This window comes from Camarhynchus parvulus, chromosome 3 (assembly GCF_901933205.1).
Source record: "Camarhynchus parvulus chromosome 3, STF_HiC, whole genome shotgun sequence".
Classification (NCBI taxonomy): Eukaryota; Metazoa; Chordata; class Aves; order Passeriformes; family Thraupidae; genus Camarhynchus; species Camarhynchus parvulus.
The window spans coordinates 95,863,236-95,890,863 of record NC_044573.1 but is presented as its reverse complement, the minus strand read 5'-3'; the positions used below and the strand labels follow the sequence as shown (position 1 = coordinate 95,890,863).

The 27,628-nt window shown below is 35.3% G+C and overlaps 1 protein-coding gene across 7 annotated transcripts in view; it reads left to right on the top strand.

The window, feature by feature from the left end:
- ADGRB3 (adhesion G protein-coupled receptor B3) overlaps positions 1 to 27,628 on the top strand; it is a 443,727-nt gene that overhangs the window by 178,777 nt on the left and 237,322 nt on the right. For all 7 annotated transcript variants that reach the window (XM_030946507.1, XM_030946501.1, XM_030946504.1 and 4 more), the window contains 6 exons: positions 4,006 to 4,167; positions 11,175 to 11,339; positions 14,217 to 14,381; positions 15,244 to 15,408; positions 21,972 to 22,073; positions 22,631 to 22,737. In XM_030946507.1, coding sequence (XP_030802367.1) covers positions 4,006 to 4,167; positions 11,175 to 11,339; positions 14,217 to 14,381; positions 15,244 to 15,408; positions 21,972 to 22,073; positions 22,631 to 22,737 — 866 coding nt within the window. The remainder of the gene's footprint in view (positions 1 to 4,005; positions 4,168 to 11,174; positions 11,340 to 14,216; positions 14,382 to 15,243; positions 15,409 to 21,971; positions 22,074 to 22,630; positions 22,738 to 27,628) is intronic.

Below are 27,628 nucleotides of genomic sequence, written 5' to 3'. Positions count from 1 at the left end.
AGCCTAGAGTTCTCTAGGTCTCCATGCAGTTTTTGTTTAGGAAAGTAGAACTTATCACTTACATACCTAGATCAGACATATAATGGTAGTTGCTTACTACATAGAATAACACCTTTGCTTTTATGCTGCTTCTTGAATTCATACAATTACCCAAAAAATAGTAAAATTATCTGGGTTTTTTTTCCCATATAAATCCTTAAAACTTTAATAATATCACGCAAATCTTGTATTTGATAATTTTGAGTCATGCATTGCAGTGCATCTATTCTGGGTGTTAAGAGAGCTGCATTACAAGTGCAGCCCTTATACCATCACTTTCCAATACATTGTGTGTGTGGAGTGGGAGATGAGCGTTCAAAATTATACAGGATTGGTTTTCAAGGTCCTGTTCTGAAAGCATGTGAGATGTATGAGCATATAAATTTAGATGCCAGAGTTTGGGGAAATATATATTTTCCATGCTGCAGGTTAATACATTTTAAGTAATACTTGTGCTCTTTCTGGACATACTAATTTTCATCTCTTCATTTTGTTTTTCCTTTGTAGTGATCATTGCATATTTTCTTCACCTGTAATGCATTCATGTTTCTTGCAATAAAATGATTGTGATATCTTCCTAAACTGATTCATAAGGTTTTTTTCCTAACATATCTATCTCATTAATTTATCCACTAAGAAATATTATTAGCAATTGGTTACTGAGTTTATGGGTTTTATATTTTAAGCCTTGATATTTTATTTTGTGTAATAATAAAAGAGATACAAAAGTGCAACAAAATGTTTGTATGTTTTTAAAAGGCAGAGAGATAGGAATAGAGAAATGTCCAGGAAAAGATTTATGAAAAGCATTTAATACTGTTTAAATCATGGACTTATTCCACCAAATTTTGCTGAAAATTGAAGAGTTTTAATATGTGGTATTAAAATACGCATTTTTCTGTTTTTGGAGAGTATTATGAAGCAGTAAAAACATTTATTAAAAAATACTGTGTGAATAATTTCTTGTTCTATATTTGTCATTTTATGTGTTTGGACTGATCCTTCCCTTAGGTGTTATGGGATTTAGAGAGTATAATGCAGGTAAGTTTTACACAGATCAATGAGGCCTTCCATACAGTAAGTTATGTTTCCTCTTATGTGTCAAGCCTCAGGGGAGAATAAGAGTTTAGTAGCTTGCTAAGAAATAAATTGAGATTATAGATTTAATATGATTGATATAAAAATTTTAAGAGTTCTCAAATAACAGAAAACAAGAAGGTAAATAAAAAGTAGCCTGTTCAAAATTTTCATTTCAGAAAAGAAAAAGAATGGATAAGAGAAAAGCAAACAATGGAAGATATATTTGCAGATTATTTACTTAACCTAGATTTATTCTAGAAAATATAGCAGTGTTATGTGCTGAAGTTAAAATGGTAAATTAACAATGATGTATATGTAAAGATATTTTCCTTCTTTTAAATCTTTTAAAATAAGTAATAATTATCCTGCACAGTATAAAATACTCAGAAAAATCAAAAATTACCAAAAAAATCATAATGCATTGTATAAAAGGAAGAAAAGCAGCTGGTGAGATAAGTGTGTTCTTTATTTTGTTTTAATTTTGCTCTTTTTTGCACTGCATGTTAATATGGAGGATCTTCCTCCAGCAAATGTTTAAGCCTTCTTTACATAGGATGATGTATATTAAGAGATTATGCTTTTTGTGAATGAACACTACATAAATTCTCAGAACTTCTAATAATACCAATTTCAAAATTCACTCAATACATTCACACAACAGTCTGACAACAGCCTAATAATCATGTTGCTGCTATTTTCCATCATGTTCCAAGGGCTTAGAGTAACATTTTTACTTTAATATATTAATTTTTTTAATTTTTAATTTCTTTATTTTATTAGTTGTGTAATGTCAGTATGTCTGTGTTGAATAATGGATTGTTTTCACTGAGTATATATAACTCTTTTACATAATGAGGAACATCTCGAGAAACATAGTTTAGACTTTTTCTGCTGTTTGACCTTTTATCTAAACAATTTTAACAAAGGCAAAGTCAAACTTCAAACATGAAGGAAAAGACTAAAAGTATTAGCCTGGAAACCCACAGTAATACAAGTCTTTTTACCATGCATATAGGGCTTATAGTACATTTTTTACAATTGTTAATGTCTACATACATATTCAATATATTTAGCATGTTATGTCATCTAAGCTGAACCTAAGCCATCTAACTGCCTAATCAAAGTGCTAAATTCATGTCACAAGAACTATTAAAAATATAATCAGTGATTTTTTTTTCATTTTTTTTCACCTAACAAATAAAGAAAAGAACTACAAAAATCACTGGTGAATTTTTGTGTGTAGAAAGCTCATAATTTTGTGGTTTTATGTAGAAATTTTTAGAATTGCATATAATTTTATTAAAAACAGAGGGATGTGTGTGCTAATTATAATGCATTCTGTCTTTTTACTGAATAAGAAGCACTTTTTTTTTTTAAGCATTGAATAGCCTCAGAAATTAATCTTAGAAGTCTAACAGAAACAATCATTTTGCAAAGGCTTCCTTCTTGATCTTTGGGGAAAAAAAACCAACCAAAAAAAAGACAGCTTGGAGAGATTCACAGATTCTTGCTATAAAGCACAGTTTGAAGAAACAGCATGTCACTTACTGCATTCTTGGAAGATAGCACCAGAATATTCCTGCTTTGCAGACAGTCCCCTGACTGTGATCAGTATCAGAACTTTTGGGAGACTAGAAGTATACTGAGATAACTGAAATTTCAAGCAAGCCCCTCAAGTCTGCAGATTTTATCATGCCGCTGATTTTAAAACAGAAAGTCCCATTTGTTTTAAAAAATTAAGCATGCAGTAATGATTTCAGCTGCTGTTTTACATTACATGGTGAATTTTAACTGCAGAAGCTAAACATCAACGCACAATTATTTACTCAAATTGTTCAGTGGGGTATATTCATATTATTTTTGCATTTGCTTTCTGAGAATACTCAAGGGACTTATTTTTCTGAACAGCTCATGAACAGCTATACACACAATTGTGGAATTCCTTTGGGAAAGGAATTCCACAATTGTGTGTATAGCTGTTCATGAGAATTAAATTCAAGCATTCTTTCCAGAGCATCCATGGAAGAAAATGTTATGCATTACTTGCTTTCAAAAAATAAAAATTTAATATTCTATCTCTCAGAAATTTTTAAAAAAATCCTCTTTTCTAATATACAGTATTAATAAAGCACATTTTCAATTTTGAACATAGTAGTATGTATCACTTTCAGTAATTAGGTCTGGCAGACCCAAGAATTCACCATACCTGTAGGTCAAAAGCAAAGAGTAAATTTATGCAGCAAATTATCAAAGTTTCCATCCCACATTTCAGGTTGAAGTTTAGTAAACAAAATGTTTTTCTTTGTCAGGGAACTTCATTCAAATGCTATTTGACTCTGCTGAAGAAAATGTAAGACATTAGGGGCTGGTTTGTCTGGGTTGTTTTTCATTGGAAATTGGAATTCCCTTACTGGTAGGGCTCCTTAAACTGTTACTGAGCCTTAATTCTAGAGGGATAAGTATAAATATCAAAGACAAATCCTTTGCTATTATGTAAAAAGTGTTGTCTATGTTCTTACAGAATCCTGAGGGTAGTGTTGTTTCTGAAGTGTTGAAGGGCAGTAGTCCTCATAAAGTTGTAAATGATGCTAAGACATCAAAGTGTTCCCCTCTGACAGGCATTATGTGATTGCAGCATCGTAGGTGTCCTTATTTTCTATTCATTGCACATTTTCACAGCTGCTTTACTCCATAAACCTTTAAATATTTATTTTGGTGTGGTACCTTTTTCTTTGATTTATAAGAGCGGACAATAATGAGCTTCAGCAAAAAAAAAAAAAAACAAAAAAAAACAAACAAACAAAAAAAAAACCAAAAAAAACCAAAACAAGCTGTGTCATTAATACTTATGTCTATATTCATGTTTGTTTGTTGTCTTGAATACAGGTGAATCTGGTGTTGAAGAGTGGGCCCAGTGGAGTACGTGTTCAGTTACTTGTGGTCAAGGGTCGCAGGTGCGAACCAGAACTTGTGTATCACCTTACGGGACACACTGCAGCGGCCCTTTAAGAGAATCAAGGGTTTGCAATAACACTGCCCTCTGTCCAGGTAGTGTTAGCAGCCAATAAATAAATTGTGGATGTTTTTGAACTGTATAATGATAAGAATTTGAAACTATATTTTTATTTTCTTATTATTGTTACCATGGATTTCATAGGGGCATTTCAATTAAAGCAGAGAACTGTAATTCTATTCACCTGTGATTTTTTTTTCATGTAGGTTATTATTTTTATTTTCAGAACAGTCAAGATATGGAACAAGAGCACCTTTTTTTCTGACAGTTTCATATTTTTTTCAAAAAGTCTATATTCTCTAATTTTCAATCAGAAAAGAGAAGGTAGCATGAGTACAAAGACAAACTAGGGAAGAAATGCAGATAATGAATACATTAAGGAGCAGAGACTAATTAAGAGGGTGGGTTAACATATATTATTTGACACTGCAATTGTTTTCCCGTTTAGAATACTCTCTTTCAGGCAATGGGCCAGACAATGTTCTATGCACAGTTATGTCTTCATGGACTTCCCTTTACATTGTTCTGGCAAGAAAGGGCAACAGCTACCTATCAAAGGAAAAAAGATCAGACAAAAGTAACTCTCTTACATCTGACACACGGTAAAGGTCATCAGTGTCTTGCATCACAGTTTTCCTACTCCTTTTGTCTGAGAGATCTGGACATTGTTGGAGTTCAGCAGTAGTTATACACTAAGGAGAAGAGACAGGCATATTCAAGTTAGTTGCTGAAAGGGCACATCTTTCTTTAGACTCTACCTGTGGATCTGTGATGGGAATCTATGATGGGAAACAAGAGGGAAGGCATATGCCTCATGACTACATTATTTTTCCTCTGCTGTAACTGAAATGAAAAAAAAAAAAAGAAAAATACTATATACCATTCTTCAGATGGTATGTATAGTACAAATTCAGTACAAATTCCTCAGGTCCCTGGAACATTTGATCCCAAGAGGGTGATGAAAGTGCATGTGATCCCATAAGTTTCTGAATCAGCATTATAAGCATTTAGGGATCCTCTGTAATAAAAATCAGCTTACAAGATTGTCTCTAGATGATGCATGATGGTAACAAGAATTGCTCTCAACACCTAATGTTTCCTATTGTGCTCAAGTTAATCCATTCACATGAAATTCTATAATGTTTCAGAGTAGAAATGCCTAGTTAGAGCTGAATTTTAATACTTTAGAAGTGGTTTACACATGGAAGTGTTTCCATACAAAAATGGCAGGTATTTCTAAAAGATTTAGAGTAGCTTGGATTGTGCCAGAGGCGGGAAATACTGCAAAAGAACCCTCAAGTACAAAAAAAAAAAAAAAAAAAAAAGTGAAGGAAAACTGTAAAAGAAATGAATAAGCATTGCAAACAATCAAAGATAGATTTAAATATTTGTTTGAAACTATGTGAAGAATGAACATGAAAACAGTCCACTTCTCACTATGAGTTCTGCCTGATTTCTTGCTAATAAATATTAACTAAGAAGAGGGAAGAGGATTAAATAACCTACTTTTCAGAATTTTATCTTCATTCTCTCTAGAAAGGGATATTAAGTTTTCATACAAAAACAAACCAAAACAAAAACAAAAAAAATACAGGTAATGCAAAAGCCAAGGTAATTACTTTGCTGTTGAATTTAAACTGGAAAAAAAGTTAATTCTTAGATATGTTATGATCAAAGAAGCCTTTTACAATGTTAACCCCAAAACACTACTCCATATTTGTCAGGTCACAAAGGAGCTCTTTCCTTATATCCTCACACTTCAGAATACAGCTTCTGTTTCCAGATACCCAGTAGCAAAGGCTACAAATTCTTAGTGTCTGCACTGCCAAGACACTTTCTTTTTCAGCTCACCACAGTTGATTTTGATAATCTCTGTGTATCTTGAGTAATCTTTCCTAAATAATCAGTCTCCTGGGCTTAATCTTGCATATTGTTCCATGCAGTTACAATACCTTATTAATTTATGTTTTTCTCTGTATGACTACAGGGTCTCTACTGTGTAGCAGTGTGCAAGATTAGCAATTTAGAAATATGCTTTTCCTAGGCACTGCTCAATTAATTTTTCAAACATCCCTTTAATTATTAGCCCAAATATCCTCTGTACTCATTCTATTATGTATCCTGACTCAGAAAGTTGCATAGTTCCTGATCCCTGGTCCATCCATTAAAACAAAAATTTATATAGTCTGTATACTAGTGTACAGATGTTTGACAAAATGATTAGTAAAAGGGTGTGGGACATTGTGAAAGCTGGAATGCTTCCTAATCAAAAAGTTGTCCCTTTAACATAAAAAATTATGCAGAATGACCTACTGTACTTCATGCATCTATCCATAGGCTTCAAAGGAACCTGTTAAACTTGCAAATACTAATGCAAAGCTTTCAGACTATTTTTTTCTATTGCCTTTAGATATTCTTTATATACACTTTAACATATTTTATATGCTGTCCAAGATACTCACTGGGATGTTAGAGAACATATTTCTCTGTAATGTCAGTGTCCTGGAAAATTTGGAAAATGGGATTTACCAGCTTCATATATATGTATGTATTGGAATAGATATTTAAATTTCAAAATAGCATTACTGATAGTTCAAGCAAAATAATGAAAGAACCCCTTTTTACACAATTTTTGGGTTATTTATATTTATTTCAGACCAATAATATTCTAGAGAAGTGCAGCATAGTAGACAACAAAACATAGATAATTTTTATTGTCACTGGTCCTTTTGCAGGTGGAGATATCTCATGATCCATTACTGCAGTGCTACTGTATTCATTTAAGTTTAGTGAATTATTTCTAACACAGCTAAAACTTAAGGGGAAAGAGCATGGGATTTCCATGCTTGCAGATAATTTCAGCTTCTGTTTCTCCTTCTCCATTGTCTTGAACACCTTTTGCCAAAAATTTAGCTGTAGCTTAGCATTTCCAGGCTTATGGGTAAAGCAAGACATGGCAGGAGCAGGAATACACTAAGCCATTTCAAACATTTGTATTCTCAAATGCTCTACTTTGGCTGGTGTTATTTGCTAGAGTAGTTTTACTTACCTCCCCTTTTTCTCTCCTTTATCTTATTGCCATGGGGCCTGACAAAAAGCTTGTCTGCATCTTTCTTAGACATCCCCTTTAACCAGTGAAAGGCCACAATAAGGTCTCTATGGAGACCTCTTTTCCAGGCTGAACAACTCAAACTGTTCTATCCTGTCTTCATAGGAGAGATGTTCCATCCCTCTGATCATCTCTGTTGCAGTGCTCTGGACCAGCTCCAGCAGGTTCATGTCGTTCTATGCTGAGGATCCAGAGCTGGATGCAACACTCCAGGTGGAGTCCCACCAGAGTGGAGTAACGAGGCAGAACCTCCTCCCTCACCCTGCTGGCCATGATGCTTTTGATGCAGCTCAGGTTGTGTTTGGCTTTCTGGGCTGCAAATGCACAGTGCTGGCTCAGGCCCAACATCTCATTCACAAACAGTCTGAAGTCCTTCCTTGCAGGGCTGCTCTCAATCCCATTATCTCCCACCCTGTGTTGAAACCAGGTTGCCCCCAAGCCATGTACAGGACCTTGTTGAACCTAGTAGCATTCACATGGGCCTGCTTCTACAGCTTGTCCAGCTCCCTGTGGATGACATCCTGTCTCTCAGGTTTGTCAATCACACCACTCAGCTTGGTGTTGTCCGCAGACTTGCCAAGGGTGCGCTCAGTCCCGCTGTCTGTGTCATTGATGACATAGACAGTACTGGACCTACCTGCACCATGACAACAGCCATATTTTTTTCAATATCTGTTCAATTTAAAGCTGAACAAATCAAAAGTGTTTAAACCCCAATAAAAATCTCACAAAATATGTTTGTAGGATGAAGGCCAGCATGGCCTAACGCCTCCTTCCACTTCACAGCAGTTGTGTGTTGTGAACACTGTGGGTGTTCACTTCAACATGATTAGGTTCACAGAGTGGCAGAGAGATGGGAAAGATGCTTTGCAGTAATCCAAACTTGTTGTGCTAGCAATGTTTTTGACAGAGAAGCTGGCAATAATCTGAATATTTTTGTCCCAAATAATGAATCTTGCATCTGAAATTGTGTTATAGAAAACAGTAACTCCTCTGCGGGCCAGCTCTCCATCTGGTGTAATTTGGCATAGCTCATCTGGCTATAATTCATCAGATGCTATAGGGGATTTTTTTTGCATTTAGAAAATAGTGCTAAAGAAAGAAGATGTAAATAAAATACCAGAAAGAAAAATCAGGGGTAAGAAACTTTTAATTAAAATGGTTTTTTAAAGATAATCAGGATAATACTGGGCACTTCTGTAATGTGTTGTTTTAGTGTTATGCCTATTCCATCCTTGATTTAGTTATTGGACTACTAGTTTCAGATATAAAAGTCTACAAATGCAAGAAGGTGCTGTGAAAGTTTTACTTAATGAGATAAAATTTGTCATGGAAGATGTTTTTTGGCACAGCTTAATTTAAACCACAAACAGATAGAGGCTGCTTTCAGTCCATCCAAAATGAAACATTTTGTTTTGGCTTATATTTAGTTCCAAAATCACATAGGAATTGTTCTGTGTTGCTGCTAGCATGCAGTCAGCTCTTGCCTGAAGAAATACACATCCTCTTGGTTAAAGACCTTTAAAGAGCCATTCAGCACATATTTTTTTAGTTCTCAGATAAAGACAACTAACTTAGAACATTTTGACAACATGGAATCAAAATTCCAAATTAAGCAATAGGCTTAAACTTGTATGTGCCCTGAAAAACCCCACTCTATGTCTACATAGATCAAGACCTTTAAATTTTTTTATTTTTCTAGAGAATAATCTTTTTAGAATTTGGATTAATTTTGTTTAGCTAATTTTTATACTTTTTAAAAATCTTGTTGTATCTGAACATTTTAATCAACTGTTGTGGTATCTGGAGATGAAATTATGTCATATTTTTATTACTGGTTATTGTTTGGAATCTGATCTGACAAACTGTTTTTTCATTAATTTTGTTCATATGATAAAAAATTGGGAATCTTAGAGATGTGTCTGGATTTGTAATCTAACACCTTGCCAGTGACAAAAAAAAAATCAATTATATAGCTGAATAAAAACATCTGTAGAAGTATAGTACTTGTTGAGAACGGCTGAAACTAAAAGAGTTATGGGCAGGTATAGTCATAAATTTACTATTTTTAGAAGTGCAAGACTTTCTGTTTTTGACAAAAATGTCAAAGTTAATCAAGGTTTCTAAACTAACTAGACTAAAATCTGTCACTTTAACATTAATTTGGACTGTTCCTGAGGGTTATTTTTTTAATATAATGCAGATGGATGTGATATATAGAGAAATATAATAAGGACGTAGGATGTGGTCTTTTTGACCACTTTTACATGACCAAATGAAAATCTTTCATTGATTGAGCCCAGTGAGTTAAAATCTTCCCTGAATAAAGTTTGACATTTTCTGTCAGGTACAATTTCTAAGAAGTTAACTAACAAACTTTTTATCTCAACATAGTGTCTGAAATGACAATTTTTCTTACTTTAAATGAAAGGCAATAGAACTTACCTACTTGCTGAATTCCCCTTGATCTTACTGATGAATTTGTGATAATGTGCCAGGGAGCTGAATGTCCTTCCACAGCCTTGCAATTGAATTTCACCTCAGGAAATGTTATTCTCATTCCTGCAAGAAAAGGGTTGTATTTGTAGAAACTGGGCAGGGGATATGTGCCTTCAGGGCAAAGGAAACCTATATATGAGAAGTTCTTTCACAGTGATGAAAAAAAGTGAGGACAAAACAGAAAATCTATTTCTTCTGTAATGTTGTGTATCATTACTACTGATACACTCAGATGTTATACACAGTTTGCCCCTCTAGACACCCTTCAGACAGCGCTTCAGAAACAGAATTATGTGGTACTGGGTGAGATGTTCAGTCTGGATACTAAGTCTTTGGATTTCTCTTAAATGTGTAACATTACTGCAGTTCTCATCACTACATTCCTGTTCTGACATTGCCTAATTTAAATTTGTGCAACTGCTCTTATTAAAGCAGAAGAAAAATAAGTAAAGTTTGCTTTGCAGTATTATTCAATTTGTATAGAACTGTTTCATGGATGTATGTGTAGAAAATTTTCTGACAATTTCACTGAATTTTTCTGTAAAGGGGTTGCATATAGTATGTAACTTCATATGGATATTGTATATCAGTTTCTCCTGTAGTAGAAAATGTTTAAAGTAGAGAAAGATTCATCTTCTATGATTCCTTATATTAATATTATCAAATATTTGTATGTAAAAATAGTGGTATAAGTTTGTAATTTATTGTCAACTCTGAAGGTATTTGCAGTTTGTTGAATGAATGTTTTTCCAAGAGTACAGCATGTATTACAGTCTGCTAAATCAATGAATATGTTCATGTAAGGAAATGGTATATATCTCTTTTACTTATGTGGTTTTGGAATTTTTGATGAAGACAATCAAGCACATCTGCCACCATATTTCCACCAGAATTTAAACAATTGAAAAAACTTTAAGATTACTGCTCCAATTTGTGATATTGATATAGCAAGACATTACTGCATTTACTCCTATAATTTCAAAAGAAAGCTTAATTTTCATTGGTTCTAGATTTTAGAGTTGCCTTGATACAGAAAGCATATGCCCGATTTTCACAAAAGCATGCCTCCTGAAAATCAGGGCTATTAAACATATTGAGTCAGGGACCAAAGCTGTCATTACTAACTTCTGAAAAGGAAAGTCATAATGTGTAAAACAGTCAAAAAAGAGAAACTGTGATGGTGAGATTAGTTTAAAGATTAGAGAAAATGTTTCAAAGTATATTTTAAATATACTTTAGAGAAAATATGATTAAATTAAAATCAACTAAGCTTTTAAAAGTATGTGTTTTCCTATGATAAAGCTTACCTATGAACCTGATTTCCTTGAAGGTGGCAGAATAACTCTTATTTAGAATGTTGATCTTGTTTATTTTGAAAATCCTTTTGTTACTTGTGTGTCTATTTCTGGTTAAAATCTGTATGGTTTGTTGCAGTACATGGCGTTTGGGAGGAATGGTCACCTTGGAGTTTGTGTTCATTCACATGTGGTCGAGGCCAAAGAACTAGAACAAGGTCATGTATACCTCCCCAGTATGGGGGAAGATCATGTGATGGACCTGAAACACAGCACAAACCTTGCAATATTGCACTCTGCCCTGGTGAGCTCATACAGCAACTCTCTGCTTTGTTACAGTGCATTTTATGTGGGTTGTTTGTGGTTTCTTTTATAGCACTTTGCACATAGGGAAAAAAACATTATCCAAAGTGACTAACTTGAATAATATTGTTTGTTGGGAAGGATGGCTCTTACAATTGTTCATAATTCTGACTGTAATGGTTAAAGTATATCGTCAGGATGGTAACTGTTCAAGACAGAAGGAAATAATATTTAGTTTCTTTGAGGTACTCTCTCTGTAGGGCACAGTATGTTGTGTAGGAAGTCTTGATTCAGGATGGGTCTCAGAGAACCAAAAGGCAAAATACTTCCTGACTGAGCCTGAAAGAGAGACATTCAGAGGTCACATAGTTTGTGTCCCCCATATCTGTAAAAATTATAGAATACAAAATACAGTTTAAAAATTACAATTTGCTCAGAGGTTCACTGTAATTATTTATTCATCATATGTCAAACATATTTGTGAAACCATAACCTTTAAATTGCTAATTTATCCAAAATGGATATTATTTACATGTGTACAGACAGAAAGGCTCACACAAGCTAGGGCATTATTGAATACCCATTAAGTTCTTGTATTACATGTTTAGGTGCCTCATTGGTTATGTGTGAAACCAATTTCAAAAAATTGCCACTAACCAAATAAACAATGCACAGGCTTCGTGTTAAAATGTCCATCTACTAAAATTAAAGATTACTAAAAAAAAAGATGTTCTTTCAAAATTGATTTTCAACTTTTTGTCTTTGGATTGTGATTAATTTAGACCAACTTTTTCAAAATGTGTGTATACATCTAATGCATCCAGTTTGCTTCAATATTGTGAAGAAACACAAAAGATGTTTTGACCTATTCTGTCAAAAAAATTACTTGAGAACTCTGGATTTTGAAACATCATTTGTACCTAAATGACTTTTAGAGGCACTTCTATACTGTTACATTTAAAAGCAGCACTTTAAGTCTTTGCTCAATATTAAGATTTGCTGCAATTTGCATTTTCAATTTATTAAGGGAATCTTCATGTAGAATTCTCTATTTTTAAAGGGTATTTCTGAAATAGAAAACTCACATGTTCTTTTCTCCTAAAGATAAATAAGAGAGATGTATGAAATATATATGAGAAGCCACAGAATGAGTTTTCTCCAAAGACAGTATAATAATTGATTTGATCTTTCCTATCCTAAATAATACTATATAGCAACGAATAAAACTGAAGAGGGTGCATTGAAATGTAATTTCCATAATGTTTTCCTCTTCACATAAACCTTTTATGATTAATGAGTGGAACTAGCATCCATGTTTGGAAAGATTTCCATTTTCTTCTGAATAAATTATCAGGGCTCAGCTTCATAGCTTCAGAGGCATCTGCATTGAGAAGTGCTTCACAACCAGGCATTACACGGAATATTTAATGCAGAACTTCAGGGAAAAGCCTCGGAAAATCTCTTCCTTTAATTCACTGGTGCTGAGATCCTGGGCCCAGGATATGGATAGTACCTTTGAAATGTTCTGTTGTTTATGTCTGACATTAGCAAAAGAGTTCGCCTCCATTATTCAATGAACAGTGACACACCCATACAGAACAGTATGTATAATCACTAACTTTAAGATTCTTCTTTCTATTTTAGACATTAACACCATCAGCTTAGGGAGCTGCTATTCCAACTCCCCTTTAGAAGAATCCTGAAAACAGGGTTTGGCAAGTGCATCAAATGAAATTCCTTGTTTGGAGTGGTTGTGCTTATATAGCACTAGTAGTTATAGAACCAGGTTTTCAAGGACGAGTATTAATCAAAATTATATCAGAACCTACATTTTGTGATTATATTTAACTGCAGGGGCAATGAGGAACTGATGATTGCCACAATCTCTATGAATGCAGGATCCTGAATTAGCACAATTAGTCATAACACATTTCATAATGCTTGCCTGTTTTTAAACATACTGCCTAGTCCTATTATTATCGATCATATAGTTTTTAACTTGTATGGAAGCAAAATTGCTTTACGTTTTTTCATTACCTTGGTTTTTAATATTTTCATTTACCTCAAGAAGCTTTCTGATATACAAAATTATTAATAACAGTCATTAACCTTTACTCAGGAGAATATTCATCCAAACTCAAGTGCATGGGCTAATACAAATTACTAAATACAGAGCCATTTCCACCATTTTCATTTTGTTTAGACATTTAACTTGTCAAATTCAGAAATAAGATTATGCAATATGCAAACACAACAGCAGATCTGTTAAGAAAGCAAGGAAGGCAGGAAGTTTCTGTCCTGCTACATTTTATCTCAAAAGAATGTTGAAGAACTGTGATCAATTCCCTCACAGGGAGGATGAATGATAAAAAATATATTCAGCATTGTGAATACAGAGAAGAGAGCCTGTATGTGAGGCAAAGTGGTAACTCTCATTTTCCTTTTCCTGTTCCACTAAAGACTGTCAGGACCAATAACATTATAATCTGACCTATCTGAACTATCACTGCAGCTCTTAGAAATCACTTCAGAGGGCTCAGGGTTTATTTATATGACACAAGAACAGCTCTCACTTTTGCCTAAAAAGACCAGTCTTTATTTATAAGGTCTTGTTCTTAATAACACCCCTCAAATAGTATGTGACCGAAATAATTATTTATCCTTTTTTACATCAGTGTACAATTAGAGGAGATGGGACACTCTTTACTTGAAGGAAAAGGAAAACAGTTTTATATTAGTTTAAAGCAGCTCATAACCTTGGTTTCTGTATTTGATTGCCATGAGAAGCCAGGCTGGGCCCAGCCGAGGGGCTGCGGTCACCTGCCTGGCTGCGATGGTAACTCTGCTGTGTCCATCTCTTTTGTGGCCGCGGCGGCAGTGGACGGACAGTGGCAGGAGTGGAGCTCGTGGAGCCAGTGCTCGGTGACCTGCTCCAATGGCACCCAGCAGCGAAGCAGGCAGTGCACGGCGGCGGCCCACGGCGGCTCCGAGTGCAGAGGGCCCTGGGCCGAGAGCCGGGAGTGCTACAACCCCGAGTGCACCGGTGAGTAGCGAGCGCCTCCGCCCGGCTGCGGCGCCCTCCGAGCTGGAGCGGGGCCTGCAGGGCAGGCTGGCCTGGCCTCTGCGGGCTGCGAGGGGCAGGGCAGCTGCTGGAACAAAAGTCACTGACTACAACACAAGAAGTTTCGTGTCAACATAAGAGTAAGAACTTATTAACATTGACGGTGGCAACAACCAAAACGCTGCCCAGGGAAGCTGTTGGGTGTCCCTCACTAGAGATACTCAAAACCCACCTGGAGGTGTTCCTGTGCCACGTGCTCAGGTGATCCTGCTTTGGCAGAGGTGCTGGACCAGATGATCTCCAGAGGTCCCTTCCAACCCTAGCAGTTCTGTCATTCTGTGAGTCCTGGGGCCTCATTCATATTTACTTGATGGTGAAAAAAGCTGAAGAATGTGCCCTGAAAGGCTGCATGAAGGCTGCGCATCAACTTTTTGGTTTTATTGCTCTTTGAAGGACATTCAGCAGTTTTAGGCACGTATTTTTGCGGCCTAAAGTACCTAAGTTTTTCATGAACCTAGAAAGTAAATATATATGAACTGATTCCCTTTTAGGCTGAGACTACTTCATGATCCTCTGACAGTACAAAAGCAGCCTTTCAGGGTGTGTAGATTCTATATGGATTTACCTTTAAGCCTCATTTGCTCTGTGAGAACATGTAAAAATCAAGATCTTAAAATATCACACGCAAAAATGTTTTTACTTAGTTTCTTTTAAGGGTACTTAGGCATATTTTAAATGTGTATTGTTACTGTACAACAGCACTATAAAAATCAATTTTAAAAAAGAGTAATTCTCCATTATGACTGTCATCATATCACCACTGTAATTATATTTTTCCAAACAGCAAATGGCCAGTGGAACCAGTGGGGCCACTGGAGTGGTTGCTCCAAATCCTGTGACGGTGGCTGGGAGAGGCGGATAAGGATCTGTCAAGGTGCTGCTGTGACTGGGCAGCAGTGTGAAGGAACTGGAGAGGAAGTTAGACGCTGCAGTGAACAAAGGTGTCCTGGTGAGATGAAAATACAATTGCTGTTATTATTTACACTACAACAGGGCTTATTTTTATGGGCATCCTTAGGAAAGATGAGATCAATGTCTGTAGAGTAATAGCCATAAGGAGCCGTATCTGGCCTTGCTTTAGACAAGTCACTGCTGGTTTTCTCAATAGATTTCTGTTTATGCAGCTAAGTGCAAATGAGCCCTATTAGACATAACGAGCAATGCATCAAGTTTTGAGCAAAGCAAAATGCCATAGTAAAAATAGTTATTAAAAAATACTTGATTTTCTAGGAATGCCTATAGTTTTTGGAGCAGGAACAATTTGCTACAGAAAATCTCTTTGAATGTGCTGTATCTGAGAATATCAGGGCTGTTTTTGTAATCTGGAATTCCTTTTATCCAGTATGCAAGTGACATCTCTAATACATTTGGGGTAAATTGTAGTGCAGTAAAAATAAGAGATAAAGTGAGCATTATCATAGTGTAGAGAGTGAATGAATGAATATGTGAGACACATTTTATAAAAGGGAAAGTAATTGAAAGACACATCTTTCTATTATTAAACACTAATATAATGCTTAAATATCACTTTTTTAATATAATGCTTTGTATCACTCTTTACTTTGCCCTCCCAAGAGATTTAAGTCTTTCTCACTAAAAGCTAATGCAAGTGTATTTTTGAGCTTCTTCAAAAATGATGAATAAAGAAGAATATCTGGTGAATCAGATAGTATTTATCATAAACACACATTGTACTAAAGTAAAAGAATGTATTGTTGGATAGGTGAAAGATAAAAAATAAGTAGTCAGTCAGGAGGGTAGGATGTTTTAGCCATCCACTTGGGAAATTATGCAATCTGAACTGCAAGCCAGGAAGCAGCAAAAAATCAATCTAGCAATCTGACTTCTGGACATTTTTGCTGGCTGTGTTCTCTGGTGGGTCAGAGAAGGACTTAAAGGGCAGGGATGCTTTGGGTCAGGAAATGAGAAATTTGTCAGATGTGAATTTTATATTATCAAGCCCATATTTTTCATAGGCGGCATATTGATCCCTTGACAGACATCAAGGAACAGTTTTCAAGATACTTGCAGTACAGTAGAACAATTAGTCTCATTGCATTCGAACAACAACAAAAAGACTATTTGTAGTTAGAAAGTTATAACACTATACTGTAGAAGCTAACTGAATTTAACTTGATTTTTAAATGATCTCTTTAATTTTAATAAAAATTTCATCATTTGAAAAGCAGTACAAAATAGTATTTGTATTGGATTCCTAAGCAAACTAATTTCCATGGGTAATGCAGCCTTCCTCTATAAAGCACAACACTAATAGAAGATTAATATGAATCTTCTCAATAAGCAGTCAGATGAACTAGATGCTGCTTATAAAACCATTCTTGAAATAATTTGCATTTGTATATTTAAAAGTAAAACCATACTGCTGCAGTCCAATTTTCAAAGGTTGCCACCTGCTGTTAATAAAATATTTTACAGATGTATTTACAAGTCAAATGCACACAGAGCTTTATTTGCCATTTGGTGAAGTTATTTATTTACCTGATTAATTTCAGATTAGATTTAGTGTGCTTATAGAAACTCTAACCTAAAGCACCTTTTAACAAGCTATGCTTGTGCAGACTATTAGACATGAATTGTAGATTTATTTGCCTCTAGACTGATGTTTACTGAAGTCTCAGATTTAAATGTAGAGATAATTTAACAAAATTTTATAAAATTACATACAAATTACATTCTATAAACAAGTAAAATTGGAAATTACTATAAAGAGTTCAAAGTATAAGAAAATTTCATTATTTGTATGCATTTCTTCCTAGCCCTGAAATAGCTCAGAAAAGCTATTTTTGGCTCACTGGTTTCTTGTTCTATGTAAGCCACTAAACAATGTGACAAAACTATAATGTTGATCCTTTTTCTTGTATTAGCATTGTTTTGAACAAAACAAGATCCTCAGGTATGTAAAACCATGTAATATTTTTGTTAAGGGTATGAAGCTGCACCTGCTTGAATCACCCAGTGGTCTATTGACTTACAAAAAGTTAAATTATATCTGCTTTAAATTGTGTAAGCAAAAGGCTACTAAAGCCTTTTTCTGTTGTAGTGACTGATGTTAATAAGATACTTTGCAGAGTGCTTACTTGATAACTGAAAATCGTGCCTGGACATTGTGTAGTGTGTGTTCTGCATTATCTATTATATGGAATTTTTTCGTAGTTTCTTAGTGCTTCCCTTCAAGTGGCTGGGGCATGAACTGAATTAATTTTAGCAGCATTAAGAGAGGCAGAGTCAGAAGGGCTGTCTGTGAGTTGAGGGTGTGAAGTGACGCAGAGTCCTCAGGCAGGTGCAAAGGCTGCTTTATTGCAAATACCTGGCCTTTTTAAGCAATTAGCCAGTTATCAGCTACATAGATTAAAATCATAACAAATATAATTCAACCAACCTCCATACACCACGATCTGAACACACAATGGTTACATAACTTGTTTTTCTACCTCTAAATCAGCTGAGTCACTTTCCCTTAGTCCTTTTCTGCTTAGCCAAAGTAGCTGGCCTGAGCCAGGATTTCACAAGTCCTTCACTTTGTAAGGTTTTACCTATATGCAACAACTATCTGAAAACTGGTTTCTCAAAAAGCTTGGTTTCTGAACAAATTTTGTGCATCTATCTTTGTGATTTGTTTATATTCACAGCTATAAATTTTAAAACTGTTGTTTTTTCCTTCCATTGTGTAATAATCTAGGAATGAAAAACAAAGATCTGAAGATATTCTGGGTTCAGTTATTTCTGCTTGGTTGCATCCCAAATGTCTTAAGTTAAACCTCACTCCGAGTAGGTCAGCACTACTCTGCACTCAAAATATTTTTTCTGTGAAGGATAACTTCAGAAAATTGGAAACAAGTCAGAGAAAGTAAAAAATGCTTCTATATTTGGTAAACAGCTAGTCACTCAGGAGTCAGAGCAGAAAACTTACATGAGATGAATGAACACTCTTTCTGTCCCACAAGAATAATGGAGACAGCTAGATAACAGAAGAAAACGCATTTGATAAGGAGTTGCACGGCAAGATGATCAGAAACTTGTAGAAGATTGTATAAGAGAAATAAGGCAATTTCCACCAAATGTGTCAGTAAAAATGAAGAGATGGGACAACCAAAACCAAAGTGCAGCACTATACAGGGTAGAAGACTTCTGTAAATTTATTTTTATAAAAATAGGACTATGTTCTTATGACAGCCAGAAGAATATATCATGTTTCAACAATTCAGTATTGGTTTCCAGAAGTACCTAATTTCCTGATATTTAAATCCATATTACCTCTATAATTGTTTTCAATATTAATGTTTTACCTGGATTTTACTCAAAAAAGATTCTCAGCGTTTTTCTTATAAGCATATTTTCAGTAGTATAAAGTCTGATATGGGAGCACTTTAGACCAAAGTATAACTGTAAACAGTGCTAGACTATCTTGTTAGCTAACAGAAAGACAGGAGTGCACAACAACCAAAGATTGGCTAATCATTTCCCACCAATGATGGAAGTTTTTTTCACAGCAGTATTAAATAGATAACATAGAATAGGAGAAGGGAGAAGATTCAAGTAATTCAGATGATACTCAGCTAAATAATAAAATAAAAGCCTTGTAGCTTTGGGGAGTTTTTTTGTCTCTGATTACAGCACTATTCTATAAGACATCCAAAAGCTTTTTTCCTGTTGCCTTTGTTTATGATAATTTTGCCTGGGCATTGTATTAGGATTCAAGAGAGGAGCTGTAGTTCTACCGTCATTTGGGCTGTCACTTGTCTCACCCTTTTGTTATCCTCTCCCATATTTGTTATCTGCCTGTTTAGATGGTAGACTCTGTGAGACCGCATGTGTCTCTTGCTTTGTGTGCTGTACTGACCTTCCACAGATCCCAGTTGGGTTGATTGCCTCTGGGAGATGCACGTCTTCTCTCCAGTAATGTCAGAAGAAGACTGTGCTTCTAGACCACTGACTTTGTTGAATATTTGTGCTTAGGTGGGATGAATTCAGGCCTATCATTACAGGGGTGTAGCGTGGTACATTTGAGTGCATGCTCCGTGTGGGAAGATGCTGGTGATTCACATCAAGAGTGAAAGAGGACTTTATTTGCCAATGATAGCAAATTTTACCTCAGTATTTGCTATTTGCTTCTAAATTCTGGTAGTTTTCTATGATTTTGTATTGCAAACTCATATTTACCTGTGGGTGTGTTATGAATTAATTGTGCCATAGTTACAGAAATACTTGAACTGGTTCTGAGGATCAACAAGGCTTTTTAAGTCGGATATAGTGTGCCTGTAATGCCTCCATGAACGACATGGGTTGCAGCCTCACAGATGCTTTAATGTGGGCGAATGCCTGATGAGTAAGCTTTGCCAGATAGGTTTGAGCTTTGGGAAGAAGGAGTTTGTTTTTATCTGCAGCATTCCTTGATCCTTGTACAAGGCATTAAAAGGCCAAGAGTCAGCCAGAGACCAGGAAAAGGTCTTTGCCTGGGCTAAGCAAAACTTCTTCCAAGTTCCAGCTGCTCCCGCACCTCTTTCCTGATGACTCAAGGTCTTGGGAGTGCCTTTTGCTTTTGAACACAACACACAAGTGCACTGCTTATCTCCGGCACTAGGTTAAAGTTTCAATATAATCTTGAGTTCTGAAAACTTTAATTCAAAAGCACACTAGTACCCTTCCAAATAGATGGGAAATCTCTGATACTACCTGAGGCTTGCTAATGTGAAAGAGAAAATATGGTGCATACAATGCATTTATATATTTTTTGAAAGCAAAAAAACTCACATGTAACATTCAGTATGTGGAGAGAAGAAGAGTTTTAGTTCTGAGAATCAGCACCTAAAGTGCTGATTAGTGAACACAACACATTTGAAATGGCCACAGCTGCATAACAAATATAGTTCTCACAGAGCTATAAGCTCTAGCAAATTTATGTAATTTATAATATAACCTCCTTATTATGTTAATTTACGCTCCTCAAAACAGAACATTTCTTTTGTTTATAAGGTCATAATAGAATGGTAATTGCTTTTGCTTATGTCACCAGATGGCTTATGTTTATCAAAATCTGTTTTTTCCCAGTGTATCACTGTCCTGATGCATTCACTCTGTGGGCATATCTGAAGCAGGGCTAGTATTGTGGATTTAACTGACTTTCTTTGGGTTTTGCCATTAATGGATCTCTTGCGTTTTATGCAGCACCAACTGTCTTGATTTATGATTCAGGAATGCTGATGGTGAGGCAAATTTAGCAAGCAATTTTTCTGCCCAACTGTGATTCATATTAGTATTACTGAGCCATCTGCTAGGTATTCTTTGTCCTCTACAAAGAAAGGGTACAGCTTTGTGCAAAAGTCTACTCAGTTCCCTTGCTCACACTTCCGTCAGCAGAAGTACAAAACAGGGAAGATGGACGATTTTATGGGGTAGATAATGGGATGGGCAAAATCTGTAGTCTGTTCCTGCCTCTGCTAGAGATTTCCCATGCAACCATGAGTGAATCATTCAATTGCTTTCTGCCTTATCACACCATCTGCTAGAATGAATTTCCTTTCTCTTTTCTTTTTTCTTGTTTTGTAACCACTTTGATGTAATACAGCAGGGTTACGTTTTTTTTCCTGGAAATACATTTAATAATAAACAATTCCAGATTTTCTCCGCTGAACTTGGAGTGAATTAGATTTCATTAACTAACGTGTCAGTGATGTGAGTTGTGAGATGACTACAGCCAGATGTTTTCTGTGCTAATCTAATTTACTCAAAAATCATAAACTGGAATATACACTAACATACAAAGAGCAAGAGGAATCTGCTGTTGTGACCATGTGAAAATAAAACATGAAGCATTTGCTGAAGTATATTTTTCCCCATGCAGTTGTGTTAGTACAAGATTGTGACAATATTTTTCCCTTTAAATAGTATTGCACTAACCAGTAAAAGGTTATTTTGCTTTATAGACATTCAGTCCCACATTATTGACTATACTTTCTTAATTACCAGCTTGTACTGAAACACATTTCAAAGAAATAGCCTGGTTTTATAGTATCCTTCAGAATACACAATTCTCATTTATCACCTTCAGCACATTTAATGTTTGACCTGTCTTTTCTGAACTATTTCTTTCACATAAAGATTCAATTTTAGAAAAATCTTTACAAATTTTACTTTAAGATTAGCTTTATAACTTATCACAGTTTAAGTCTCATAATCTTCTGATAGTTTCTTAGTGCTATTGATCAAAATAGAGCAACAAGGAAAGAGTCAAACCTGTTAACATTGTAGCTACAACCTAAAAAGTCCTTGCTTGCTGGGGAGAATAAAGCCATGGGTTATATGAAGTAAATACTGTCACAAAAACAGATATGCAAAATTTCAGGCTTCTCATTTTTTTACTTCAAACTTGAAATTAACCCAAGTTATGTTAACATACACATCTCAGGAAAAAGTAGGATGAAATGAAACACTTAATTTTCTGATATAAAATATGTCAATGTTTCTATTTAAATTCTCATTTGTAAATGACAGCGCCTTATGAAATATGTCCTGAAGACTATTTGATGTCAATGGTGTGGAAAAGGACCCCAGCTGGGGACATGGCATTCAATCGATGTCCTCTCAATGCCACAGGTACAGTACTACTTTGAAATCTTATGATGATAAAAAGGGGAGCAATATTTTGCTTTGTGTCTTAGATAAATTATTACTAGACTCATATAAATATGCATATATATGAATATATCTGTATAAACATCACATATTGACTTATGCATGTGCATGCAAATATACACAGGTACATATGATGTCTCTTACAGCTTACATATATGCATGGGTCTGTGGTGTATGTACATTTATCTGAATATATACATATGTATACGTGTGAGCATTATAGCCACAAAGAAAAAGCTGACAAGAAATCAATTTGACTGGATCTGTCAGGCAAAGTGATAAAAATGAGGGAGAACATAAAAATCTTTTAAATTAAGGAAACACTGCTGAAAAGCAATCAAGTAAACATTGAAATGTGTTTCAGGATCTTATACTACTCTCTATATACCGATGATCATTGCATGAAATTGTTTCTGTGTGTGCCTTTAAAATAGCATGGAATATAGATTAAATAAAGTTTATTCTTTCCAGTTGCTCTCACTTATATAAATATTTTCTGTCTCTTTTGTGTCTTGCAGGCACCACTAGCAGACGCTGCTCTCTCAGTGTTCATGGAGTGGCCTTTTGGGAACATCCAAGCTTTGCTAGATGCATATCAAACGAGTACAGACACTTGCAGCATTCAGTAGGTGCAAAGTCAGCTTTAGTACTTGCTCTGTTTATTCATTATTAATCATTGGCGTAAAAAAGAAACTTACTTATTTACTCTCAGGTTTCTGTAAGCAATACCAAGAAGAAAACAGATCTGAGAAAGAATAATTTATGTTAATGGATGTTATTTTGATCTTGTATAGTGCTGGTGTTTGTGAAATAAGCCTTGTCTTACTGTAGAAGTGGAAAAATGAATCAGATTCCTTTCTTTCATGTCCGCTGCGTGAAATTTTTATAGGGGTCAGAGGCAAGACACATTTTAGTTTATTAGAAAATGAGATGTGAATAAATGAGATTTACCGGAAGAGCAACTTGCTGAGAATTCTGTAATACTGGTATTCTTTAATTGCAGAGTAGGAAGCCAGGAATGTTTCTTTTTGCTCTCAAATTGAGAATTTCACATTTGAATGTAACATTAGAAAATGATTATAGGGTGAATCTATCGCAGTGTCTTGGAAAAGGTAAAGTAACTCTAGATGAAGAAATACTATGTGAGTTTTTTTCAAAAAGCCTAACAAAAAGTTTATTTGCAAAGCATAGGCATTATACAATTATACACTGCCTAAACATGTTTATATGGATAGATGTAATATATAATGTATATTGCTTTATAAATGTATTACCATCATTTATTATAGGTATATTAGTTACCCTCCATGTCCCTAGCTGAAGCATTCAGCCAGGTTAATGCTATAGTGGGAAATGAGCCTTTGAAGATTCTCATGGACAATGGGTTTTCCCTGCATGATATATTCTACTGACATTCTTATTACTCTGCATCCTTTTCCAAAGGCCACTGCTCCGTTTATCATTCAACAGAGACACACTAATACAGCTCTGTGCTTCATAACTTCCCAACTTCTCAACCAAGTGCAACACTTCCGTAACATGTTTAAAATTCTTTGGTGGCTTGAAAAGCAGTAGCCTGGCTGCCATTCCTCAAATCTGGATTGCTACTTAGAGGAGATTTTGATTAATTCCTTTGAGCTGCATTTCTGTTTTGTTAGACCCAATTTATTTGAGGCCCGGAATTCAGTTTCAGTAGGCCAAAGCAAGAATTATTTTTAAGATAGGACAGAACAGATTGTCAAAGGAATTTTTCCCACTGCACAGAAGCTTCTATTTTACACAGCTGCCTGCATGTTTATCTATCCCTTTAGTGTTCACACTCAAAAAACACGTTAAGTTGGCTGCAACATTTTTGCATTTAATAATTTCGGTATTTTATTCTGTTGCAACAATTTCATTTGTTAGGTCTATGCTAGTTTGCAGCTCAAACTATGGGAAATGCTGTTCATGCTATTCAGTGGTTTAACTTACCTGGCTTTGGTAGGCACTGGTAATTTTTCAAGAACCACAAGTCTGACTTGTTGGACAAAAGACATTTATAACCTAGAGCAGACTTATCTTTTTTTCTATATTTTCTTTTTTGAAATATTAATTATAAGTAAATTGCACTGTGAAATATTCTTTCTGCCAAAGAACATTTAAAAATTGGTAATGCTTCTTTAAAATTACAGAAGCACCTAAACATATCTTTTTGCTGCACAAAATTTAAGTCTGACTCATGTGCATACAAATTAAAATGGACTTCTTTTACACTTGGGAACTGTTCACAAGGAAAATTGGTCTGTCTTACATCTTTCTGCTTCTCAAAGTGAACAACGCAGCGTATTTAAAGAATCAGAGAAAATAGAGGTAAAGACCTATAAGGTCATTGCCCTGCAAATGTAGGCTTGTTCCCCCACGATACATATGTCAGTTCCATAAATCCCTGAAAATAGGGCTTTATAAGGAAGCTGCTGACAGACGGTGTTGCTATAATAAATACGTGAGCTTATGAAAGCATGTATGAGTTGTCTCAGTGTGCTTAACTTACCAATAAAGTATTTTACCAATGCAGACCAGGAATAGAGCGGGGTATCACTCAGTTCTCTGAATATTTCCCTAAAATCTGAGCTGAATCTCTTTCATTTATTGTCTGAAATATATAAAAGAAAATCAGATGCACAGTCTTCAAAAAAATGATGTTCCTGAAGCTGATATAAAGCAGTTAATACCCATAAATACAATATTTAATACATTAAAGCATAGAATACAGACAAGTCCCTGTCTTTATGCCCTCCAATCAAGCTGCATATGATCTAGAACCAGAAATCACATAGTAGAATTCACATGGTGCTGTACCTAAGAAAATATTATCTATAGAAAAGTGTTCAGTATGATGGGAGCCAGAGAAGATTTCCTTGGCCATAGACCCTGCTAACCTGGCTACACAGGTGCTGAACTGGAAGCTTATAGTTATACTAGTAAAAAAACTTAAGCTTAAAAGCCATCCTTGTAGTCATCTGCACAGTTTAACTGTGTATGTGTTAGCATGCTCCCTGGCCATTTCAGACCACACCAGTGAGCACTCTCCCAAAGAATGCCTACCACCCTTTGGAGGATAGCGCAGCAGAGAGGCCATTGTCAGCAGGCAATAAAAACATTATTTTCTGGGACAGAGGAGGAATAGAGAGTTTAATGTGAGGAAACCGCAATGCTTTGCTATATATAGTGTAGAATTTTACCACATAACCACAGGTAATTGACCCCCTGAAGACTGTTTCCTTACTGTATGTAACTGCTGTAGATTCACTGCCTCATGCACAAAGCTTCTTGTATTTTTACAGTTTTCTCTATTACTCGCCCAAAATCGACATGGGACAAATTTCAACCCTTAATAAGCAGTATTAGAGAAACTGAAACCCAGTTAGTGCTGTGTGTTCTTCAGCTTGACTCAAGACTTGTACTGAGACCAACATGGTAGCTCTGTAAATCATGCTAGAACGGCACCATATTTTAATCTTAAAATCCATTTGAAAGTCAATTTGTAAAGATGGGGAGTCATTAAAGCTAAAAATACACCCATAATGCTAAAGATAATATACTTTGCTCGTAATCCCCAGCGCCATGAATAACATGACTTTTTCCAGTCACTTACAGAATGTGCCAGGCAGAATTACTGCCTCTACTGCGTGCCCTGGCTCTTCAGATGTAGGTTATGGCACCTCAGAGGAAAACAGGGTTGAGTTACACTGTCTGGACTCGTGGACCACTTTTTGATACATATATCAATATTATGCTTAATATTGTTTTGCAACAGTGTCAGAATAATTCCCAGTCTTAAATTAATATATGTCCTCAATATATTTTTGAGATGAGTCTGTACTACATCTGCATTTTTTGTTGATGGAGAACTGAGACCACTTAAGCAGGAAATTTATCTCAAGTCTTCTGAATTATTGCCTACCACTCTTCCTTCTTAATGTTCCTACATGTCCGTGGGACAACTCAGAAAATTCCTGGCATAGTAAAAATGTAACAAACACAAAGCCTCTAAAGAGACTATGTACTTGAACATGGTGAAATAGTAGAGGGGTATGGTTTGACTTGTGGAGATCAACACTCAGTTAATGTCTTTCAAGGGCACCGTGTCCTGCACAATAGGAGTTTGAGGAAAAGCAGTTTAAGAGAATTATGAATGTCAGCTGTGTTACAAATGTGCAGCCTGTACTTCTGTTGGTTTATTTTACCTTGTGCACTGTGGTACAGGTTCCTTTTAAAGCTAGGGATGATAATTAGATCTCTTTGAATAACAGAACCAATTAGTCATGAACAATTTATCCTACATTTGGTACAAATCAATCGTCAAATGAATTCAACAAATACTGTTTGACCAGCTTTTACAGCTGGTTGACTAATAAGAAAATTTATTCACTGAACGTGTTAAGGGACAAAAATGCCCAAATCCATGAAATAAACCTTTAGGAAATTATTTGCTTAACTGTAATAACAATATGTAAAGAACCTAGTTTGGATTATTCTCCCTAAAGCACTATAAGCAGAAAATTCAGAGTGATAAATAGGTAGACTTTGCCTCCTGGACCTAGAGGATCAAGCAATAACTTGATGAGCAGAAAAAGAAACATCACAGATCATATACCAAATTTTGTCCTGGTTTTCTTGCATTGTCCTAGTGTGTTTGCAGCGTCTGCAGCTTTGCATTAGGAAAATGTTCTTAGACAGGCGCGTTGTCTTGAGTCTGTTACCAGTCATTGTAGCTGAGAAGAATGTTTTGCCCAATTATGTGCATTTTTTAAATATATTCTTGAGAAAGAGGGGATTATAACAAGAAATCCTACTGTATTTTTTGTTGTGGATGGAAATGAAGTAAAGTCATAAGGTTTAATAAACTCTAGTGGCAGAGGATATCCTTTCTTCACTTCCTTCTGGAAAGTTCTTAATCACATACTGATCACCAGCGTTTTGTTAATAGTGAGGAAATTCCTTCCTTTCTTAAATTCCATATTAAATTATCAGGATTTGGAGGATTTTTGCTTTCTGTAGGATCAACATAATTTGGGTTTTCAGACCATTTTGCCAAATCAATTACTTCTATAGCAAAATGTTATGGACTGTTATGTTCTGTTATAGCAGAAGTTATGGACCTTGCTGAAGCCTGTTTTCTCTTTCTACCCTTGGCCTGTAGTTTCATTTTCTGAAAACTGAACTACTTCAGTCTAGCATATTTTAATCTCTTTAAAGTGTATCTGTTGCTAGCTTAATGGACTGTTATATGTAGAAAGGCAAATTAGATGATGATCTAATGACCCAAACTTAGTCTGTATAATATTATGAAGTATGTTCCTCATTGCTCATTATCTTCTTTTGATCTGGAAGCAGAAAATTATGTGCCTAATTATTTCATATAGAATTGTGTACTTTACCCAATACTTGGCTAGTCTGACTAATGTCTTCTGAGGTGTGGTTTGAGGTTCTTTTTGCTTTATTTGGATAAACAGGGTAAAATCCTTCCTGAGACT